This window comes from Neophocaena asiaeorientalis, unplaced genomic scaffold (genome assembly GCF_003031525.2).
Source record: "Neophocaena asiaeorientalis asiaeorientalis breed wild unplaced genomic scaffold, Neophocaena_asiaeorientalis_V1.1 scaffold204, whole genome shotgun sequence".
In the NCBI taxonomy this organism is placed as follows: Eukaryota; Metazoa; Chordata; class Mammalia; order Artiodactyla; family Phocoenidae; genus Neophocaena; species Neophocaena asiaeorientalis.
In genome coordinates, this window is record NW_020173922.1 from 10,483,892 (window position 1) to 10,508,138 (window position 24,247).

The following is a 24,247-nucleotide window of genomic DNA, read 5'->3' on the forward strand; positions in this document are numbered from 1 at the left end:
TGGTGTTTTCAGTAGCTGGCTTGGAGCAGGGAGTACTTTATCATGTATTAAACGTCAACATTGCGCATTTTATTGTTCCCAAAGAGCTTTGGCCCCTGGCAGCTGCCCTGGACACCCAAAAGGAGGGCTGAGAGGAGTCCTTCGTCAGACAGGAATGGCTTAGTTTCAGTGGGGATGGCTGAGCGCAGGGGTGAGTGACACTTCCCCTCAACACTCACCAGGCTGAGTTCACCTCCCTAGAGCAAACTCCGGTTTGTGCAACCACGAGGGCCCAAGAAGGCCTCTTAGCCAGAAACTTTCTCTGCTTACTTAGTGCAGGAGTTAGTAGCACAGCCTCAATAGCCTGACTGCCTGTCACTTACCAGCTGTGTGGCCTTGGGCAAGTTACTTAACCTCTCTGTGACTCAGGTTCTTGTCTGGAAAATGGAGCTGTAATACCTCCTTCCTGAGGGATGTTAAGGATGAAATGTCTTAAAACAAGTAGAGTGCTTTGAACAGTGCCTGGCAATACAAGCACTCAATACAATTCATGTTTTACCACCTTCATAATGTTTGCTCTATCCACCAACCAATTATATTATTATTTACCTAATGTTCTTCTTTTAATTAACTCAATCTTAACCTAAAACTTGATAGAAAACTTTATATCCCAACTGTAAATGGAAAATTATATCATTTGCAGCAAATATAAGGTAACAGTAAATAGTAATAATAGCTGATATTTACCAAGTCCTTGCTCCTTCCCAGCCATTGTGCTAAGTGTCTTGACTTGTTAAAATACTCACAACCCTATGAGGACAGTACTGTCATTTTACAGAGGAGGAAACTGAGGTACTAACAGATTAGCAAATTTTCCTGTAGTTACACAATTAGTAAATGAAGGAGGAAGTTCAGCTTCAGACCCCAAGCTCCTCAGCATTGCTCTGTGCTGCCATGTTAACAAGAACAAAAGTATTCTATTCCCATGGTAGATGGTTGGTGAATTAGCTTCCTAGGGCTGCTGTGGTAACAAAGTACCACAAACTGGGTGGCTTAAAACAACAGAAACTTATTCTCTCACAGTTCTGTAGGTCAGAAGTCCAAAGTCAAGATGCTGGCAGGGTAGTGCTCCCTCCAAAACCTCTAGGAGAGGATCTTCCCTTGTCTCTTGCAGCTTCAGGTAGCCCTGGCATTCCTTGGTTTGTGGCAGCATCACCCCAATCTCTGCCCCCATCTTCACATGGCTGTCTTCCCTCTGTGTGTCTACCTCTGTGTCTCTTCTCCTCTTCTTGTAAGGACAGCAGTCATGTTGGATTAGGGCCCACCCTAATGACTTCACCTTAATTACATCTGCAAGACTATTTCCAAATAAGGTCACATTCACATACATGAGGAATTAGGATTTCAGTAGTTCTTTTGTGGGAAGGGGTTGGGGGGGCATAGTTCAACCTGTAACAGTGGCCCACCTATGGCTTTGAATTTGGGGCTGAAAATTTACAAATGCTGGAGAGCTGTTCATGATCAGCAACAAGCTGAGACTTTCTCCTTTATGCCAGTCAGGACTGAAGGAGTCAGGACAAGGGAAGGACAATGTTCCTGCATTACAGTGATATTTAGGGCCCAGTCCAGGTGCTAACTGATTCACTTTGCTGTACACCTGAAACTAACCCAACATTGTAAATCAACTATAATCCAATAAAAGTTTTTAAAAATAATAAAAAAATAAAATAAACCGTCTTCTGCCCCATCATTGGTACTTTGGGAAAAGAGGCTTAGCTTAGCCATATAATAGTTCTTCCAGCTTCCCAGACATCTCTTGTGAAAAGGGGAAGATGGGGGAAAATGCAGCCTTCCAAAACTCCAGGCAGGGTGATGGAGGGTAAAAAACTCACCTCTCGAATCTGCCTAATATGGCTGGGCTGGGATAGCAAATTCAGACAAATAACAGAGTCTTCATCGGGGGTACGTGTAAAGAAAGGACAACAGTAAAGACAGTAGTGGGAAATCATTTATTTTCATATTATTTCAGTGAAACCTTAAGAACAATCTCTCTACTAAGAGGGATTTGAGAGGAGGGTGCAGGAAAGTGAGGAGGAGATTTCTTGCTGTCAGATAAGATTTTCCTTAGTCGAAGGGGCCGCATAGATTTCATACAGTTGGGAGGTCCTCAACTTGAGTTCCCGGGCCACTTGGCAGATGGAAAAAGGCCAGCAGCAGTGCACTGCCAGCCAGTCCTCGCACAGCGTGCCCTAGGGGAGACCGGGTCTCTGTTCTGGCTCAATCGTACAGGCTCAGTTCCCTTTCCCAGGAACCTCTGCAGTATTACCTCATGGCCCATCCCACCCACTGCCCCCAAGATCCACCACCACCCTGAAGTCATCGCCCAGGGACACAACTCCACCGCGTTACCCAAGTGCCAAGCAGCTCGACTGCTAATCAATCCTTGCAATTCAGAGACCTGCCCTCAAGACTTCATACCTGAAACCACTGTCTCACTGACAGAAAATTCTCTGTCAACATCTTTTTATTTCCTCTTAGAACTTAATGTTTATAATTATTTTATTTACTTTTTTGGAGTAATAAATGCACATGGTCCAAAATCCCCACAGTAAGAAGGGATAGGAAATAAAAAGTAAATCCCCCCTCTTCTACAGCTCTCACCAGCCACCCAGTTACCTGTCGGGGGCTACCGTTGTTGGTAGTTCTTATATACACTTCCAAATAAATTCTATGTCTAGGCAAATATATAGATACATACAGATATATACACATTACATTTTACCTACATATATATAGTCTTTTTAAGTAAATCATTACATACTTATACGCCTTACTCTTTTGTTCACTTAAAAATATATCTTAGGGATCATTTCACATGAATATATAAAAAGATGCCTTTAACTAATGAGAACCTACTGTACAGCACAGGGAACTCTACTCAGTGCTCTGTGGTGACCTAAATGGGAAGGAAATACAAAAAAGAGGGGATACATGTATATGTGTGGCTGATTGACTTTGCTGTACAGCAGAAACTGACACAGCAGTGTAAAGCAACTATACTCCAATAAAAAAACAAATAAAATAAAAAGATGCCTTTTTATCTGTCCACATCTTAGTAGGTATGACATGTCTGTCCTCAATCTCTCATTGTACCTCAGTCTCAGCTGCACTGGAAATTGGCTCTTTGAAGGGTCCCCAGGGAACCCCCAAAGTGAATTCTGTATATGCTGATGGGCTACATTTTAAGTGAGATTATCCCAAGTGTATCCTCCAAATTTGGTGCACTTCTACCTATCATCTTCTCTGGATGTAATAAGAGACAGAGAAACAGAAGTGGCCAACGATCTACATTATAATAGGTCCCCCTTGGAAATACCCTTCACGATGTGGCATTTTCGTTAATATACATCCTAGTAACAAATGAAGTCAGAAATTTCTTCCCTTTCCTTTCTCAAAGTATTCCACTAAGTGTGGTGTTTTTAAACATCCTCACCCACACCTCATTTTTTTAAAAAAAATCACAGGTTTGAAAGGCATCCAGGTTCTCATACAGATCCAGCTTCACATATATATCCAAACACACTTACCCGTATTCTATGTCTCTCTCTGGTGCCAATTCTTAGTGCAAAGGTGGACCCAGGTAACAATGGCCAACAAAAACACTCTCCATAATGCCTGGCGATGTCACACTCAAGACACATGGGACAAATGAGACCACAGAAACCTGTCAATAACCACATAAAAGCAAGCTCAGGTTCTCAGTTGTGCTTGGAGCAACTTCACATCTCAAAGAGCATTTGTAGCCCTATGCCATCAATTTAATACTGCATTGTCCCCCTGCAATCAGGGACTGAGAATGAATAACCAATTTGCAAAACTCACTATATGAGAATTGCCGTAACTGAGCCACACCAAAATTGTCTTCTTTTGTTAAACACTGGCAAAGCTGAACCTGCTACAATTCTGATAACATTCACTACAGTAACTGTTTTTTTCTGTCAAGAGAAAAGCATTAAATAATTTTTTATAGTTGAAACATAACTGTTGCCTCTCTTATGTTCATCTATCTAATTTCAATATTTAAAATAGACACAGTATAAGATACTTTTGAACAGCAGGCGTCTTCTTCTATAAATGTGATTGAAAGCTCTTATATGGTACACTGATTCTGCCTACTATTCTTATAAGGACTTTATTCTATTTCTCAGGCCAGAAGGTTTCTCTAACGTTTGCAGTTGCATGGAGCCACTGACATCTGCCAGTTCTAATCTGTAAACTAGTACAGGCTTGGTTCCTTGAACATCAGCTGGAAACAGTTGGTCATTTATTCATTCATTCATCTTTAACTACTGATATTGTTTCCTACACATCCTGCATGAACCATTAACACAGAGGTTCTCTTTTAAATACGTTTTGGGTCACGGAACCTTTTGAGAATATGGTGATAGGTATGAACTTGCTCCTGAAGGGGAGAGAAAAATACATGAACACAGACATGCAAAATTGTGCATTCAGTTTCACGGGGTTCAAGGATCCATTGAAAACTATCACTGGACCACAGGTTAAGAACCCCCAGTAAACGATTAAGATGCTATATCATTGCAAAAGATAACAACCTTGACGAATACAAATAATTTGAACTATGAAAGAGCAAAAAAACTAACCATAACCTTTAAAAATGTATTCAATAAATGTTATTGAGGCATAATTTATAAACAAGAAAATGCACAAATCATAAATGTTCAGTTGGATGAGTTCTGACAATCATATTCACCCACGTAACCAAACGTGTAGAACACTGCCATCACGCCAGGGAGTTCCCGTGTGCCCCTTCCCAGACAATCCCAGTCCTCCCAACCCCACTCCAGACATATCACTATTCTGATTTCTATTCCCATAGATGAGTTTTACCTCGATTTGGACTTCGTATAAGTGGAATCATGTTTACTTTTGTATCTGACTTCTTTTGTTCAACATCACGTTTCTTGAGATTCATCTATGTTGTTATGTATATCTGCAGTTTGTTCCTTTTATTGTTGAGTAGCATTACCAATGTATAAATGTTCTACAAATTGTCCACTCTCCCACTGTTTATTCCATTTTTTGCTATTATGAATAAGCACTATGAATATTCATATACAAGTCTTTACGTGGACAAATATTTTCATTTCACTTGGGTGGATTCCTGGAAATGGAATTGCTAGGTCATGGGGTAGATTTATGTTTAATTTTACCAGAAATTTACACAGAGTTCTCCAAAGTATTTGTACCATTTTAGCCTCCCACCAGCAATGTATGAGAGTTTGTTGTTCCACATCCTCACCAACATTTGCTATTGTCAGCCTTTTTTATTTTATCCATTCTAATGAGTGTGAAATGGTAGTGTTCATAGCCTTCTAGTGCACCAGACACAAAGGCTCACATGCCATGTCACTAGCATACTAGAAGAATTCCTTGTCAAACACCTGTCTCTGTTGCCTCATCCCTCCCTCCCTCTTCAGCAGTGAGGAGTGCAGAGTCCCACTCCCAAATTCAGTGACAAAGAAGCAGAAATCTAGGAATGCTGTTTTATCTTAGAACCTCCAAGAGATGTACCTGGACTCTGGACTTCTCCAGTTTCATATAAGAGGTGAGGTAGAACATGTGCATGGAGGGCATGAGGACTGGAGTGGGGAGGGGGACAAGGAGCAGCCTATCTGAGAAACAGAACATCTATTTCGTCAGGAATCTTAAGAAAATCACGAAATCATGTATTATAGGCATCACTTGGCCCAAAGCAAACACTAAATTCATCCTTGATTAAGTCCGAGATGTTTTGTCCCACATTTAAAAAAAATCATTACTCCTAGCGAGATCAGCAGGTCCCACTCAGCACTGACAACTGGTATAAACAGGTCAGAGGACAGCAAATGGCCCATGAACGTGCAGTGAGTTCAGAGTGGTAATACTGTATGCAACCCTGAATTAGAGGACTTTGAAATCATGGCACATAAAAATCAATCAAAACTTATGCATGAATTACAAAATACTGTAGTGTATATCCCTGCAGATAAAAAATTAATCAAAAGTTGCATAATTATACAGCTAGCAAGCTAAGTGAGTAATAAATTGTCTTTACCCAATTGCCTGAGCTGCACCACTTTAACTGGCAGAGAGAAATACCCACCATCCTCAATAAGCATATTGTAAAGAAGTTGTTTTGTGCACTGAAACTCCTGTACCTTATTTTTATGACTCATATAACACACGCTGTTAATTTTATTTTTAAGCCTTTCCATTTGTATATCCAGGTTATCTAAGTGTTCATTATGAGGGAGTACTAGATACTGAGGAAACACACCCAAAATTCAATTACCTTGGGACAGAAGTCAGACATGATAAAAAAAAAAAAACTATAAAAGCCAAAGTTTTATTATATAATAGATAATATTTATACAGATTTCACCATGTGCCAAGCCCCGCTAAAAGTACTTTACATTTAGTAACTCATTTAATTCACACAACAATCCTATAAAATTTACTATTATTAGGCCCATTTTACAGATGAGCAAACGAATGCCCAGAGGACTTAAACCATTTGCCCAAGTTCATACATTTGTTAAGAAGGGGCAGAGGTCACGTTTAAACTCAAATAGTCTGGCTCCAAAGTCTTAACTACTACACATACCACATATGCCCAAATGTTCTCATGTTTTATGTATTTAATTAGTAAACAATTGTGGATTTGTGTGTTCTAAGACAGTGCCCTCACTACCACTGTTTGGTATTTATTCCTGTGGAGAGTCTGAAATCATGCAACTTCTTTAGGAAAGATCCTTGGGTCAGATGTACCGAGATGGAGTGCTGTGGGATAAACACTGTGCTCAACAAGAGATGCACAAGGGTAGGATGATGGAATCCTTTGTCTTCAGGGGGCGCTAGGAGGAAATTTCGCTAAATAAATCACAGACCAAGGATAAGTATCCAGAACATACAAAGAATTCCTGAAAATCAATACATCAAGGATTAAACAGAAGAAGAAAATGAACACAAGACATGAACAGGTAAAGAACAAATACAAATGACCAAGAAAAAACACGAAAAGCTGCTCAATGTCGTTAGTAATCAGGGAATTGCATACTAAGACGATCAGAAACCATTTATTACCTATAAGAATGCCAAATTTTTCTAAGGTGTTTTTATTTTTGAATTTTGTTTTATTTACTTTTTAATACAGCAGTTTCTTATTAGTCATCAATTTTATATACATCAGTGTATACATGTCAATCCCAATCGCCCAATTCATCCCACCACCACCACCACCCCCCTGCCGCTAACCCGCCTCGGTGTCCGTAAGTTTGTTCTCTAAATCTGTGTCTCACCTTCTGCCCTGCAAACCCGTTCATCTGTACAATTTTTCTAGTTTCCACATATATGTGTTAATATTAGATATTTGTTTTTCTCTTTCTGACTTACTTCACTCTGTATGACAGTCTCTAGATCCATCCACGTCTCAACAAATGACCCAATTTCGTTCCTTTTTATGGTTGAGTAATATTCTATTGTATATATGTACCACATCTTCTTTATCCATTTGTCTGTCGATGGGCATTTAGGTTGCTTCCGTGACCTGGCTATTGTAAATAGTGCTGCAATGAACATTGGGGTGCATGTTTCTCTTTGAATTACGGTTTTCACTGGGTATATGCCCAGTAGTGGGATTGCTGGATCATATGGTAATTCTATTTTTAGTTTTCTAAGGAACCTCCATACTGTTCTCCATAGTGGTTGTATCAATTTACATTCCCACCAACAGTGCAAGAGGGTTCCCTTTTCTCCACATCCTCTCCAGCATTTGTTGTTTATAGATTTTCTGATGATGCCCATTCTAACTGGTGTGAGGTGATACCTCATTGTAGTTTTGATTTGCAACCTGGCCTCCTTTGTCATAGGTTAGTTGACCATAGGTGTGTGGGTTTATCTCTGGGCTTTCTATCTTGTTCCATTGATCTTTGTTTCTGTTTTTGTACCAGTACCATATTGTCTTGATTACTGTAGCTTTGTAATATGGTCTGAAGTCAGGGAGTCTGATTCCTCCAACTCCGTTTATTTCCCTCAAGACTGCTTTGGATATTTGGGGTCTTTTGTGTCTCCATACAAATTTTAAGATTTTTTGTTTTAGTTCCGTAAAAAATGTCATTGGTAATTTGATAGGGATTGCATTGAATCTGTAGATTGCTTTGGGTAGTATAGTCCTTTTCACAATGTTGATTCTTCCAATCCAAGAACATGGATTACCTCTCCATTTGTTGGTATCATCTTTAATTTCTTTCACCAGTGTCTTATAATTTTCTGCATACAGGTCTATTGTCTCCCTAGGTAGGTTTATTCCTAGGTATTTTATTCTTTTTATTGCAATGGTAAATGGGAGAGTTTCCTTAATTTCTCTCTCAGATTTTTCATCATTAGTGTATAGGGATGCAAGAGATTTCTGTGCATTAATTTTGTATACTGCAACTTTACCAGATTCATTGATTAGCTCTAGTAGTTTTCTGGTGGCATCTTTAGGATTCTCTATGTATAGTATCATGTCACCTGCAAACAGTGACAATTTTACTTTTTCTTTTCCAATTTGTATTCCTTTTATTTCTTTTTCTTCTCTGATTGCTGTGGCTAGGAATGCCAAAACTATGTTGAATAACAGTGGTGAGAGTGGACATCCTTGTCTTGTTCCTGATCTTAGAGGAAATGCTTTCAGTTTTTCACCATTGAGAATGATGTTTGCTGTGCGTTTGTCATATATAGCCTTTATTATGTTGAGGTAGGTTCCCGCTATGCCCACGTTCTGGAGAGTTTTTATCATAAATGGGTTTTAAACTTTGTCAAAAGCTTTTTCTGCATCTATTGAAATGAGCATATGGTTTTTCTTCTTCAGTTTCTTAATACGGTGTATCACATTGATTGATTTGTGCATATTGAAGAATCCTTGCATCCCTGTGATAAATCCAACTTGATCATGGTGTATGATCCTTTTAATGTGTTGCTGGATTCTGTTTGCTAGTATTTGGTGAGGATTTTTGCATCTATATTCATCAGTGATATTGGTCTGTAATTTTCTTTTTTTGTAGTATCTTTGGTTTTGATATCAGGGTGATGGTGGCCTCACAGAATGAGTTTGGGAGTGTTCCTTCCTCTGCAATTTTTTGGAAGAGTTTGAGAAGGATGGATATCAGCTCTTCTCTAAATGTTTGATAGAATTCACCTGTGAAGCCATCTGGTCCTGGACTTTTGTTTGTTGGAAGATTTTTAATCACAGTTTCAATTTCATTACTTGTGATTGGTCTGTTCATATTTTCTATTTCTTCCTGGTTCAGTCTTTGAGGTTATACTTTCCAAAAAATTTGTGCATTTCTTCCAGGTTGTCCATTTGATTGGCATAGAGCTGCTTGTAGTAATCTCTTAGGATGCTTTGTTTTTCTGCAGTGTCTGTTGTAACTTCTTTTTCATTTCTAATTTTATCCACTCTGGCTTGTAGTCTTTCTGCTGAGAAATCAGCTGTTAACCTTATGGGAGTTCCCTTGTATGTTGTCTTTTTTCCCTTGTTGCTTTTAATAATTTTTTTTGTCCTTAATTTTTGTCAATTAGATTACTATGTATCTCGGCATGTTTCTCGTTGGGTTTATCCTGCCTGGGACTCTCTGCGTTTCCTGGACTTGGGTGGCTATTTCCTCTCCCATGTTAGGGAAGTTTTTGACTATAATCTCTTCAAATATTTTCTCAGGTCCTTTCTCGCTCTCTTCTCCTTCTGGGACCCCTATAATGCGAATGTTGTTGCATTTAATGTTATCCCAGAGGTCTTTAAGGCTGTCTTCATTTCTTTTCATCCTTTTTTCTTTATTCTGTTCCACAGCAGTGAATTCCACCATTCTGTCTTCCAGGTCACTTATCCGTTCTTCTGCCTCAGTTATTATGCTATTGACTCCTTCTAGTGTAGTTTTCCTTTCAGTTATTGTATTGTTCATCTCTGTTTGTTTGTTCTTTAATTCTTCTAGGTCTTTGTTAAACATTTCTTGCATCTTCCCGATCTTTGCCTCCATTCTTTTTCCGAGGTCCTGGATCATCTTCACTATCATTATTCTGAATTCTCCTTCTGGGAGGTTGCCTATGTCCACTTCATTTAGTTGTTTTTCTGGGGTTTTATCTTGTTCTTTCATCTGGTACATAGCCCTCTGCCTTTTCATCTTGTCTATCTTTCTGTGAATGTGGTTTTTGTTCCGCAGGCTGTAGGACTGTAGTTCTTCTTGCTTCTGCTGTCTGCCCTCTTGTGGATGAGGCTACCTAAGAGGCTTGTGCAAGTTTCCTGATGGGAGGGACTGGTGGTGGGTAGAGCTGACTGTTGCTCTGGTGGGCAGAGCTCAGTAAAATTTTAATTGGCTTGACTGCTGATGGGTGGGGCTGGGTTCCCTCCCTGTTGGTTGTTTGGCCTGAGGTAACCCAACACTGGAGCCTACCTGGGCTCTTTGGTGGGGCTAATGGCAGACTCTGGGAGGGCTCACACCAAGGAGTACTTCCCAGAACTTCTGCTGCCAGTGTCTTTGTCCCCACAGTGAGCCACAGCCACCCCCGCCTCTGCAGGAGACCCTCCAACACTAGCAGCTAGGTTGGGTTCAGTCTCCCTTGGGATCACTGCTCCTTCCCCTGGGTCCCAATGCGCACACTACTTTGTGTGTGCCCTCCAAGAGTGGAGTCTCTGTTTCCCCCAGTCCTGTCGAAGTCCTGCAGTCAAATCCCACTAGCCTTCAAAGCCTGATTCTCTAGGAATTCCTCCTCCCGTTGTTGGACCCCCAGGTTCAGAATCCTGATGTGGGGCTCAGAACCTTCACTCCAGTGCGTGGATTTCTATGGTATAAGTGTTTTCCAGTCTGTGAGTCACCCAGCCACCAGTTATGGGATTTGATTTTACTGCGATTGCGCCCCTCCTACCATCTCATTGTGGCTTCTCCTTTGTCTTTGGATGTGGGGTACCTTTTTTGGTGAGTTCCAGTGTCTTCCTGTTGATGACTGTCCAGCAGCTAGTTGTGATTCTGGTGTTCTCACAAGAGGGAGGGAGAGCATGTCCTTCTACTCTGCCATCTTGGTTCAGGGCTGGCCACACTTTAAGGTTTTTAGAGCATGTCAAATGCTGTGGGGCACCACAGAGAAATAGGTGCTCCATACACTGATGGAGATGGAAACTGGCACAGTCACTTTGGAAAGCAACTTGGCTGAATCTCGTAAAATTTTAAATACTCTGGGATTCAGTAACTCCACTTGTTAGCATCTACCCTAGAGTAATGCTTACACATGCACACAAAGAGGCTGGTACAAGGATATCCACTGCAGCATTATTTGTGGCTTCAAATTTAAAAAGAGTACATTAATAGACAAACGTGTAAATAAACCATGATGGTGCAGATCATACTAGGGAATAATTAAGAATGCAATGAAAGATCAATTAAGTACCAACAGAGATAAATCTCTGAGACATATTTTGAGTTAAAAAAATCAAATTGCATAATGATATTACAGCATAATACCATTTATGCTTTGTTTAAAAAGTTACAAAGCAATAGTATATGTTACTAATAGATGCATATGTAAATACAGAGAAAAAGATCTGGAAGAAAACACTCCAAATTGATTTAATAAAAAAGAGTGACATGGTTCCCTTTTCTGTAATGTTTCATTTCTTTAATAAAGTGAACATATTCATATGTTATTTGTGAAGTAAAAAAATATATATATATATGCAAGTATGTGTGTGCACGTGTGTGTGTGTGTGTGTGTGTATGTGTGTGTACTGTTTTTAAAAAAGAAGCTCAGGCTCAAGAGAGATCCATGCCATAAATTCAGCCTCTTCCTCTTCCCCCCAAAGGCCTAGTGGTCATGTCAGCTCCCACAGCCTAAACATTCCTGGCCTATTCTCTAACATGAACTCCACCCTCAAGCATGGAATGTGGTTCATCATTCATCCTTCTAACTCACAGGGGGAGTCGAGATAAAAAGAAGAAGGCTACACAAAACCACAGTGTGGAGCCCCAAAGAACATAAGTAGGAAAGGTGCGTGGAAATTGCAGCAAGGCACATTTCAGGTCAATTATCACAAAGAGGCAGAATCTAACAATAAGAGATGCTTAAAAAAGGAATGGTGGGGGGACAGCAATGAAGACCCAACTCAGCCAAGAATAAATAAATAGATAAATAAGGAATGGGGCATGCTCATACATTGTGGGTGGGAGTGTAAATTAGTACAACTTCTAAATGGAGAGCCATTTGGAAACATCTATCAAGATTTAAAAAGGTACGTACTATCTGACCAGTAGGTTTACCCTCAGCAATTGTCCAACAGATAACTCACGCACATACAAAATGGCACCAATACAAGAATACTCACAAAGCATTGGTTTGAATAGCAAAAAGTCTGGAAACCACATAAAGATCCACAAATAAGAATTTTTGGATAAATAAATTATGGTACATTCATACAATGGAATCTATGCAGCAATTTAAAATATTAGCTTCAGAAGTGCTGATATGGTCTGCACAATATGGTCACCTATATTGTTAAATTAAAACAAAATAAAGATGCAGAACTGTGTGTGTTTACAATTCTATTAGTTGTGTCAATTATATATACCACATATACAGAAAAAATCTGGAAGGATAGATACCAAAATATTAACAATGTATATCTATGACACTGGGATTACAGGATACTGCTTTCTTCTTTTATAGCCTTTTGCATTTTTCTTTTTTACCATGATTATATGATACTTTTATAATAAAAAGATTAATCTATTTTCATTAAAATTTTTTATATATTTATAAGCATATAGACTATATTGGGGCTCAGGTAAGAGTGGTGGCCTCTGAGGAGAACTGGGCAGGGCAGGAGGGCAAGGATGGAGTTGCTGCTTTTCATATACCTAAGGGGTAGGTACTTTTGAATTTTGCATCATGTACCTGGTAACCTATTAAAAATCTTTTTTTTTTTTTTAAAGCACTGAGATGGCTCCAAGGGAGAGGAGCCCTCCTCTCCAGAAATGTTCAGAAAGCCAAGCCTGTCAGGTCCTTACCAGGCTTGCTACAGAGGGGACTTAGACAAGCTGGTGAGGGGCCAGACCAGCTGACCCCAATATCCCTTCTGAATCTAAGTCTTTGTGATTGTTTCAATGAAGTGCAGGAAAGAAGGAAGCAAGTGAGAATACAGGTTAAAATTCATTCATAGATGTGTCATTCAGGAACTATTCATTAGCGCCTTCTATTGGTCAGGTGCTCCGCTGGCCAAGACCAATGAGCAGGACCAGTGGTCCCTGCTTTCAGACTGCAGTGTACAGTGTACAGTTTACCCAAGATACAGTTCAAGGACACAAATCCCAGTCTGAGGCCTTTTCATGCCTCCTTCCTCTTCCAGAAAACCAAAGAAATTCTTAGACTGCTTCACCCCACCCACGTTGGGCCTCTGATGGCTTCTTGTCCACACAAAGCCCTTTACTGCCTGGTGCTTGTGGTGCCTCCACAGGAAAAGTGATTTTAGTGGCTGGTTCTTTCGCATCTCTCAGGTATCAGCTTAAGTCAGTTCCTCAGAGAGGCCATCCTTTGCCCCCTGTAATTTCCTTTCAAAACACCTTGTTTACTTCCTCCACGGCACTCAGCACCACTGCAATTATTTTGTCTATTTGCTTATTGCTTATGTACTCAAAGAGACCGTCTCTATCTTCGTCACTATTATATCTGTAGCGCCTATCACATGACCATACATAGGTAGGAACTCAGTAAAGGCTGGCTGAATTACAAACCAGTGTTGATTATACCTTCCACATAAACCTCCTCTGGGGCAATATCACAAACATCCCCAGCTGGAACAGCCAGCCTTTCACCCACAAGGCCATTTCACAGCCACTTATTTCACCTCCACTTCAGCTTCACATCTGAGCTTTCAGAAACCACATCCTCAAAGGACACAAAAGCACCCATTTTCTCATCCCAGGGCAGTGTGAATTCAGAAGAAAGCACAGAGGTGGAAAGAGGGAGGCAGTTTAAAAACCAGAAGTGCAATTAAATGAAGAAGCAAAATGTCAAAAATAAATGGAAATTATCACTCTTCATAATGTACCCTTTGCTTAATGGATGACAAATTGTAGCAGTAATTCTCAACATTTAATGGTAAACTATCCCAAGATGGGAATCTGACGTGAAACAGTCATGGAAAGAAGATGTCCCTTTTGTTTCCAATTTTGTCACAAGTATTGTCACAGTGATGTGATTAAAATAAAACTTTGTGGATGACGTTGCCCTTTTAAACAAGGAAGGAAAAAAACCTAAGACTCATAGCACTCATACTCCAGCTGCATCCTGGGAATCATGGTGCAGATCACCAGTGTATAAATTGATACTGCCTATAAATTTTTTCTTGTGAGACCATTAGCTTAGAGATACTATGAGCAGTTACAAAATGGAGGCCCATCCAGGGAACAACAATTAGGACACAGTACATTTGAGATCAGCCGGTACTGTATATTCATGGCCTCTCCTCCACAGATCACGTCCAGCTGTAAAGAATATTGTATTCTCCACATGTCATTCCTTCTTGCCCCTAGAATGGGCTCTCCAATGGACAAGCAGGGACCCAGAAGACCCGTGTGGTTGGCTTCCTGAACACTGATGGGGGTGGAGTGCAGAACTAAGCAGTGAAACAATGTTTAAGGCTGAGGGGGTGGCATGTGGTCCTTTCTTTGGTCAACTTTTTAGGTACTCTTGGGATTGGGCAGCAACCAATCTAAGTCTCCTGATTCTATTCTTTGCTCTCAACACTCTGGAAAATAAAAATTTATAACAACAATGACATTAATACCTATGATTTACTAAGTGCATTATTGTATATTTGTTGGAATTTTCATAGTAACACACCCCAATAGTAAATTTAGGAATTTATCCCTTCCCTATTGTGGGAAATAAGAGAACTGTCATTCAAAATGCCCTGGCCTAGTCAAGCAGCAGTCATGACCTAGGCTAGGCAGATTGGGCTCCATTGCTGAAACAGCAATTCTCAGACAGAAAAGCAAAAGGATTAAAATGTTTGGAGTTGACCAGACTTTCAGCTATCTCCTGATAATGCATCTTGTCCCTCCTAAGCTTAGCTTTTAGTTGATTTCCTGATTTTGTGAGCTACCCCATAACCTTCTAATGAAATCCTATATTTGCTTGTGTATTAATTTCCTAGGGCTGACATAACAAAATACCACAAACTGGACATCTTAAAACAATAGAAAGTATTCTCTCATTGGAGAATTCTGGAGGCTAGAAGTCTGAAATTGGCGTGTTGGCAGGCTTCGTCCTTCTGGAAGCTCTGGGGGAAAGTCTGTTCCATGCCTCTCTCCAAATTTTTGGTGGTTGCTGGCAATCCTTGGCATTCCATGGCTTATAGATGCATTATTCTAATTTGTGCCTGTCTTCACATGGCCATCTTTTCTGTGTGTGCGTCCAAATTTCCCTCTTCTTACAAGAACACCAGCCACTGGCTTAGGGCCCACCCTAATCCATTATAACCTCTTTGTAACTTGACAACAATGCAAAGAACCTATTTCCAAATAAGGTCACATTCAGAGGCTCCAGGTGGACATGAATTTTGAGGGGACACTATTTAACCCAATATATAGCATGCAACCAAAAAAAACTCTGATCCAGTTATGTTCCAAGCCAGTGTTCTAGAGTGGGTTCTATGCATTATCTGCTTTAATCTTGACAATCTTTAAGGTGGGCACCTTTATTTACCCCCATTTCAGAGCTGGAAAAATGAAGGCCCTGAGAATTTGTTCAAGGTCAAATGGCCAGTAAGAAGCAGAGTTAAGATTCAAGGCAAGGTCTATATCCAATACAAATGTGCTCTCCTAACCACTACGTTATGTTCCAGGCTTTGCTCTACTTGGAAATGCACTGATACCCTCACCCCTCCAACCACGACCTATAAGCTATGAAAGGAAAATGGTCCACTCCCCAAACTGGGGCTAGGTCTCCACATCTCCACGTGGCTATTCTGCCTTCTCTGTACCACAGTACTGGGTGACAACCAAAGTCAGAGAATGTGAACAAGAACCAGGAAGAATCCTGAGTGATTCAGAGAACAGCTGCCATAATTGTCTGGTCAGAAGTACACATGGGTAGCTGTGGCAGGAAGAAATCTGCTGAGCTCTGGGTCAGATGGTCAAAGGGACAGCGATGGAGGGTAGTGTTTGGTGCTGGGCGGTCTCTTCTCTGTGAGGCCCAGGCAAACAGTGAAGGCTCAGGCTTGGATGATCAGAGCACCAAAAATTTTGTTAAGAGTTTCTGCCTCAGCCAAGACTCAGCTGAATAAGGACGTGGATCAGGTAGCAGCTCAGAGCTCTCTGGCTGATCCATCTTGTGAGGCTTTAGGATAAATCCAGGTCTTGCCAGACCCTCTAAAGGGTGGGGGAGCCATATTCTTCAAAAATAGTGGATCCAGAGTCTGTTGAACTTAAGAGACTGGCCCTCATCCATCAAAAAGGACAGTCCCCCACCCACCCAACCCCCACCCCCCGGCAGAAAAAAAAAAAAAAGATTCTGTGACCGAGTTACTCCCTAGGGCAAGAACATCAGGTCCTGGAAAAGGATACTGACATGTGGTACCAGAGATGGGTCAGAATGTCCTAAGGTAAAAATAGAATCAATGTGCTTTGAACTTCAAACCCAGTGGAAAATCATGCAGCTAGAGGGCAGTGTTGTTGGTACTTCTTTACATCTAAACCAGTGTCTGAAAAGATTTCAATCAACAAAGTGAGCTATTCAACCTAAATGTCCATCAACAGAAGAATGGATAAAGAAGATGTGGTACATATATACATTGGAATATTACTCAGCCATAATAAAAAGGAACGAAAATTGTGCAATTTGCAGAGACGTGCATAGACCTAGAGACTCATACAGAGTGAAGTCAGAAAAACAAATATATAACATCATTTATATGTGGAATCTAGAAAAACGATACAGATGAATTTAGTTGCAAAGCAGAAATAGAGACACAGACATAGAGAATGGACTTATGGATAAAAGGCGGGGAGGGGGGAAGGGATGAATTGGGAGACTGGGATTGACATATATACACTATTGATACTATGTATAAAATAGATAACTAATGAGAACCTACTGTATAGCATGGGGAACTCTACTCAATGCCCTGCAGTGACCTAAACGGAAAGGAAATCCAGAAAAGAGGGGATACATGTACACGTATAGCTGATTCACTTTGCTGTACAGCAGAAACTAACACAACATTGTAAAACAACTGTACTCCAATAAAACTTAATTTAAAAAAAACAAAGGGAGCATCTTTTTATGATTGGTCTTATTCAATGATTGGTCTTCCTCACTATTCTGTGAGGAAAGTGCTACACTTCCCTCACAGAAACTAGAGATAAGCAAAAAGAAAAATTATTCATTAGCGTACCATCTGGAGACACTTGGTGTAAACATTTGTATTTATATCCTTCCAGATATTTTTCTAAATATTCCCCCAAATTAATGTCTAATGTACATGGTTTTACAATCTGATTCTTTAACTTAAAATTGTATCCCAACATTTTTCCATCTCAGGAAGTATTATTCTACAACACGACTTTTCATGGCTATATAATTCATTGTATTGAAGCCCCCACTGAACATTTAAGTTGTTCCAGATTGTTGCTACAATAACCAACGCTGCAACATTTAATGATGTTGCTAAATCTTTGCACATGATTTATTCCCTTCGACTAAATGCCTAAAACTGTAATTACTGGGTCGAAGACTACATAACACTTGAGGTCCTTTTTATAGGTGTTACTAACCATTCACTGGGAAGCTTGTACCAATTTATACTCCATCAGCTGCAGATAAGGGAGCCCATTTTGTGTGTCTTTACATGCAATGGATTTTGTCATTTAAAAAAACCTTTGAAGTCATCACTTATTTTATAAAAACAGCCACATCCCTAAAAAGCAAGATCATTCCTGCCAAGGAGTGTATTTGAGTCACTAGAATATTAGTCTAGTTAGTCTGAAACCATTTAATTTCTGTCCTTGTGCCTGACGCAGCTTTTCTACCCACTGGTGTCTTAGGAAAGAAAATAGTAAAGGAGAACTTAAAGGAAGAGAAAAAACATACAAATTCTCCTATCTCTGCAGACACTGAAGAGGCCGGTGCTCCAGTCCCCACCAGTCTGGACAATCGTTGTGACTGTGGTCCTGCCACTGGCTCCCCGGACAGGCTGCTTCACCACAGCCTGGGCTGGTGCATGGCTCCTGGAGAGTCAAGGATGGTGATTAACTTGGAAACAAAGAAGATGGTTCAGAAGGATAATCATCAAGCCAAGACACAGTGATAAAGAGACAGGGACCCAGTGATGCCCAGTGGCTCTTATTTCATAGCCCAAGCTGACTTCACCATCTCCCTCCCTCCTCCTCCATCGTACCTCCTCTGATTTTTTGCCCCATTTCTATTAGTGGCATTATTATTCCAAGTTCTGTCCCTCAGACTCAATGTCCAGTCTACTTCCTCAGTGTTTCTCAGTGTTTAATAATAAATTCACAAATTTGGAACCAAGAGTGCTCAGTTCAAGCCCCAGCATGCCACTTCCTGGAAGCCTGACCTTGGTTAAGCGGCTTAACCTCTGTTTTGTTTGTTCAAATTTAAGATGAAAAAACTACCTCACAGGGTTATTATGTGGACTGAAGGACAGGTAACTTGTTTCCTGTGCACACAGCCTGTGTAACAATGTGACCCTGAGTGAGGCTGTATGCAAGGATTTTGAAACTTTGTTGAAAAGACAAATAAGGAATTGGACTGAATGGTACATCTAAATCTGGACGAGGCTACTGAAGTGGGACAGGTAGTATCATTTAAATGAATAACCCAGACTTCAGAATATATCTTGATATCAAACCACTATATGGTTGTCCTCGTGCAGCCACATAGTACAACTCTGGTTCGATTTTCCCTGAAGGGCATAGATATTCCACTCAGTCATTCTGAAATAGAAATACAGGCCCAGGGGGTGGGCTTCAAAAGTGAGGTGAGAAAAAAACTTCCTTCTCTTTCTGGGGCTGAAAGTTAGATTTGCCTGAATGCCTACCATGGGGATACCTGGAGTGAGTCCTATAGTGAAGGGTAAGCTGTTATCTAGCCTCATGGAAGGGGCATGTCAAGAGTGGGATAGAGGGGCCCGAGAATGAGAATGAGTCTCAGCCTGTACATAGTAGCAGTTATTTTGTTTGGGGCTACCCTTTTAGCAAGCTTCATTAAGAGTTTTGTACCTGGTCTTTGATGTGTTATGAGGAAATAAAGAGCTTGCCTCATACTTGAGAGAAAATAAAAAGACAGCAGTATTTCTTCCTGTAACAGCTGTTGTTACAGTAATAGTCACCAAAGTTCTGCACCTGGGACACAAAACCTAGAGGCCAGAGTAGAATACTCCTGAGCATCCTTAAGGCAACACCCTGTGGGCATCTTGGAAACAGCTGTGGAGCCCTTTGAGAACCTCTGATTTGGGACATTAAATCCAATGGAATTTCAAGTTATCATAATATGGGGAGCTCTGTTCTTGTTATTAGGATCACATCTCTTTTTCATTCCACCAATACTACCCACACTCTCCCAAACCTGACAGCACATTGGCTTGTTAAAAAAACAAATTCCCAAGTCTCACCCCAGACCACTGTACAGGACTCCAGGGATGAGGTATAGAAATCAGTGTCCATAATAAAGTTCCAAGGCAATGCCCACGTAGTCATCCTGATAACAGCCTGAAACCTGATACGGGTGGACTTGGAGACCACTGATGATCACTGCAATGGCTTCTGCATCTCCTACCAGGTAGGTGGTGATGTCAATGTAACAGAGATGGCAAGGAAAATAGAATAGGAGGTAAGGCAGAAGGGAAGAGGATGCTGGGAGCACAGCCAAGCTACAGTGCCAGTGAGACATGAGGGGCATCCCAGCCAACAGCTAGGAATGCTGCACAAGAGCTTGGAAGAGCGAGTAGAGTTGGGAGTGACCTATCCAGAAGTGTGAAAGTAGAGCTATGAAACATCCCCACCCTTTTATCCATTTGGCATTATAGACAATACGTAGGGTCTAACAAGCTTTTCAAGAACCTATCAAAGCGTTTGAGACCTGGAATAAAGTATTGGCTACAAAATATAAAAACTGCAAAGTGGGGCTTCGCTGGTGGCGCAGTGGTTGAGAGTCCGCCTGCCGATGCAGGGGACACGGGTTCGTGTCCTGGTCTGGGAAAATCCCACATGCCGCGGAGCGGCTGGGCCCGTGAGCCGTGGCCACTGAGACTGTGCGTCTGGAGCCTGTGCTCCGCAACAGGAGAGGCCACAACAGTGAGAGGCCCGCATACCGCCAAAAAAAAAAAAACTGCAAAGTTGAAATTAGTTAATGCTCAATTAAACACAAAAACCTAGCATGATACCTGTCACATGAATGTCCAATTTGGAATTCACACATATTTTATTACATTTGAAAACAAATTACAATTCTCTCATTTTGAAAAAACAAAAAACAAAAAAAAACCAAGAATGAATGACTGCTGAGAAGCAGCAGGTAATCATAAATTAAATTACTCAAAGCCAAATAATTTCAAAAGCAAAATTATTAAAATCCTTTCACTTAGTATACAGAAAAGAAAAAGGATATAACATAGGTATGGGTACATGTTAATATATTTGCTATGATGTGGGCTAAAGCTTACTGCTATGGATTGAATTGTGTCTCCCCAAATTCATATGTTGAAGATCTAGCTCCCAATGTGACTGTATTTGGAGGTAGGGCTTCAAGGAGATAATTAAGGTTAAATAAAGAATAGGAAAAAAAAAAATAGAATAGGGGTAGGATCCTGGTCCAATAGGACTGTTGGCCTTATAAGAAGGGAAAGGCCATGCAAACACTCAGAGAGAAGGCTGCAAACCAAGAAGAGTCCTCACCAGAACTGGACCATGATGGCACCCTGATTTTGGACTTCCAGCCTCCAGAACTGTGAGAAAATAAGTATGTCTTCTGTAAGCTACACTGTCTGTGGTATTTTTTTATGAAATTCTGGGCAGACTAAGACACCTATGAAGACTTCAGATTGGTCCTGAAGAAACTACCTCTGTACATATCTTCTCTCCTCTACTTCCATGTGAACTCCTTGAGGTCAGGGGGCACCTGCTGCTTCTCCCTGTATCCCCAGAATCCAGTGCACTCCTTGAAAACTAGTGGGTGCACAACAACTGTTGAATTGGATTAAACTCAATTCACACATCTCTTCCATTATATCTGAGTCCTCCTCAAATCTAGCTACAGATTATGTGACCTTAACCATGTTTCATTCTCTAGTAAAGGCACAACTCTCAGGTGTGAATTGATTACATAAAAACATCAAGAGTTTTTATTGAGAGTAGCCTAAAATCTTCTTGCATGCCTCCACATAACCCAGGGCATTTACCTCTCAACGTGATCCCTGCAAGCTGGGACTTCTATTATTACACTAAGAGTTTCCAGCAATTTTAGTAAAGGAGTTTCTTAGCGCTGAGCCCCTAGATTAGATTTTCCCCTGAAACGCACTTATAGCTTGGAGCCCTAGAAGAGAATTTTCTGCTTCTATCTCAGTATTATATGTGTAACACCTATTATGGCAAGGAAGCCTGTCCTCTAGCTATTGCAAATCAAATAACTAAGAGGGTAGCTTTTCCTTGGTGGGGGAAAAAAAGGGGGTTTTGTGTGTGTGTTTGCCTAATTTTGAACTCAAGAACTGTATTATTTTCTTTCCTTAATACTCTGAATCTTTGGTGATTTTTATATTAAAATGTTTGAATTGACATTCATTAGCTAAAACATTTCAGTTCAAGATTATAGCTCATGTGTCAAAATTAAAATAACAAGCACAGCTACCCTTCACCGAGTACCTGCTATGTGCCAGGCACTTAGTAGTTCCTTTAAGAACTGAATAATTATTCAGGGGCTGCTACAGGTGTCAGACTAAAGTAGCTATTGCAGCTTCCTACATAGCTTTTAGCTCTGTATATTACTCTAGATAGATAGAATCTTACACTACCAGTAATAAGAATGAGTGGAAGCAGTGGGTGAAGCTGATGGTCACACAGTTTCTAAATCAGAGTAGCTATCCATTTGCCATCAAATTCAGCAACTTCTTCATTTAGTGTAAAGAGGACAGAGCTTCGATTCAGGCACACTAAAGTACAAATGTGGCTCAGCTGCATTCTAGTTGTTTGACCCTGTAAAATACAACTTGTCCCAGCCCTCAGCTCTGGTCTCCTCTTCCATAAAATTGGATTTAAACTATCGTGCCCCCATAGTCGCCCTGAGGATTAAACAAGATTATGTACTTGGCATATAGTAGGCATGCAGTTGATGGCAGCTACCGTTATTATTTAAATTAAGGATCTTGCACATACCCTAGGGCATCCTGACCACTTTTCTCAGAAACAAAGAACAGAGGGAGGAGATTGGGGGCAGTTTCTCAGTTGTCATATGTGCTACCCAAATACCTTAAAATTCAATCAGGGTGACTGATCATCCCAGTTTGCCCTGGCCTAAGGGATTTTCCAGGATGGAAAACTTTCAGTGTTAAAATTAGAACAGTCCCAGACAAACCAAGAGGGTTGGTCACCATAAAGGAGAGAAGCAGAGAGAGGCTTCTACTGGTGGGAGGCAGAGGACTCACTGCAGTCATTCTAGTTATCAGCTCCTACCAAACAACGGATGGGACACACAGCCTTCCCCTTTTTCAGCCTTACCCTAACCTTCACCTCTTCTAGCAGCTAAACACATTCCCCACCGCATGTTCCCACACACCTGGTGCTTCAGCCTGGGGGGGTTTCATGTCACCCTCTACTTTAATGAAACTGGCAGTACTAAGAGTTTGTTCTGCCTTCCACTGAGGCCTCCTTGATGAACCATTTCAAACTCTTAACTGAAGTCAAAACTCTTGAGTTTTGGTTTCAAAAGGGTGGAAATTAATGGCAGCCACCAGAAATAAAGTTTCACTTGGTCAGGGTGCAACATTTTCAGTTAAGAATAGAGACACCTTTCCATCCAAGCCAGCTCTTCTCTTTTCACCAGCCAAGCAAGGCCAGAAGGAAATAATCAGTTGCCTCCTTTTCAAGCACACATGGGAAATGATAGCAGCTTTCTTCCTGAGCCCAGTTTTCTTTTTCCTGGCTCCTTATAGGAGGATATTGATTTGATATTCCAACCAAAGAGCAAAAGCTGGGGGTAAAATCACCCTACTCCCTACCTCAAGCTGGAAATAAAATGCTGTTCATCTTCAGATGATATGAGTGAAAGCAATAGAGGTGAGTGTGTGTTGAGGAAGGAAATATCCTCAGGAAACTCAGAGAAGTAATTTCCAAACCAATTCATAGTTAATAGGTATTTTCTTGTCACTTGGGATATCCTTTTCCCTTCAACAATAAGCTGACTGATTCTAAACTTAGGTTCAATCCAAAATGAAACATCTAAAGAATGTTGCCTTGATATTCTGGAACCTGAGGTCATAGCAGTGTAACTGGCAGACATCTTATTTCTTTAAAGACAGGTACACAGTTAACTGTGGGCATGTCCGTCTTACTAACCTGAAGGGAGATACTGCTGAAGATATAGTGTAAGTTAAATAAAAAGAAAACTACTCTTTGGTGGAAAAATCCCTTTAAGAGATAACGCTAGCAAACATTTATCTAGCTAAGTGTCACTTGACCTTTCCTTAGGGGACTCAAAAGGCTACAGATTTCCGCCATGCCTTGTAACTGAGAAGTAGTGGGGGCCTCTCATCATCCCCAGGGCTGCTGGTCCAATTCAGCAAGAGGGTATGAGTCCCACAAATAACCTGAAAACAGAGACAGAAAGAAAGGTCTCGCAGCACAGATATCGTGCTTGAGACCACCTAATAAAAGATGGTTTCCTAAAGTTTAAGCTACGCTAAGTTGTCCCAAGTCTCTAAGGATTTTTACAACTTCTAGAAATCTCCTACTCTTCCATGGACTTCACTGAACATGCCGGGAAAGTGTTGCTACTTCTTCCCTACACAGCCCAAATGGAATCTGGTGAACAAAGCAGGGCTTGGCTGGTGATCGCCTCCCTACTGCTCTGAATCTTCAGGGTCTTAGGAGCCTCTGAAGTATGTCTCTAGAGCATGTCTTATAGAGGCACGGACACCAGAAACACTGGGAAAATGTTCCGAGAGAAATAAAAT

General features: G+C 40.8%; 1 protein-coding gene across 1 annotated transcript; it reads right to left on the reverse strand.

Annotated features, from left to right (window-relative positions):
• Positions 1–2,087: 2,087 nt before the first annotated feature.
• On the reverse strand, positions 2,088–23,418 carry PLAC8L1 (PLAC8 like 1). The gene is made up of 4 exons (XM_024752197.1): positions 23,294–23,418; positions 18,157–18,293; positions 3,567–3,703; positions 2,088–2,228 (listed from the first exon to the last, which is right to left on the reverse strand). The coding sequence occupies exons 1-4, from the start codon at positions 23,416–23,418 to the stop codon at positions 2,088–2,090; spliced, it is 540 nt and encodes a 179-aa protein (XP_024607965.1).
• Between the last annotated feature and the right edge of the window lie 829 nt (positions 23,419–24,247).

Excerpts from the sequence above, each read along its gene's own strand:
- PLAC8L1 (XM_024752197.1), bottom strand. The coding sequence starts at position 23,418 with ATGAATTGGTTTGGAAATTACTTCTCTGAGTTTCCTGAGGATATTTCC. Across the intron at positions 18,294-23,293 it reads CATTTTATTTCCAGCTTGAG|GAGCCATGCACCAGCCCAGG; the intron begins GTAGGGAGTAGG and ends TTGACTCTCCAG. Across the intron at positions 3,704-18,156 it reads CTGCAGAGATAGGAGAATTT|GTTTCTGTGGTCTCATTTGT; the intron begins GTATGTTTTTTC and ends GGTTATTGACAG.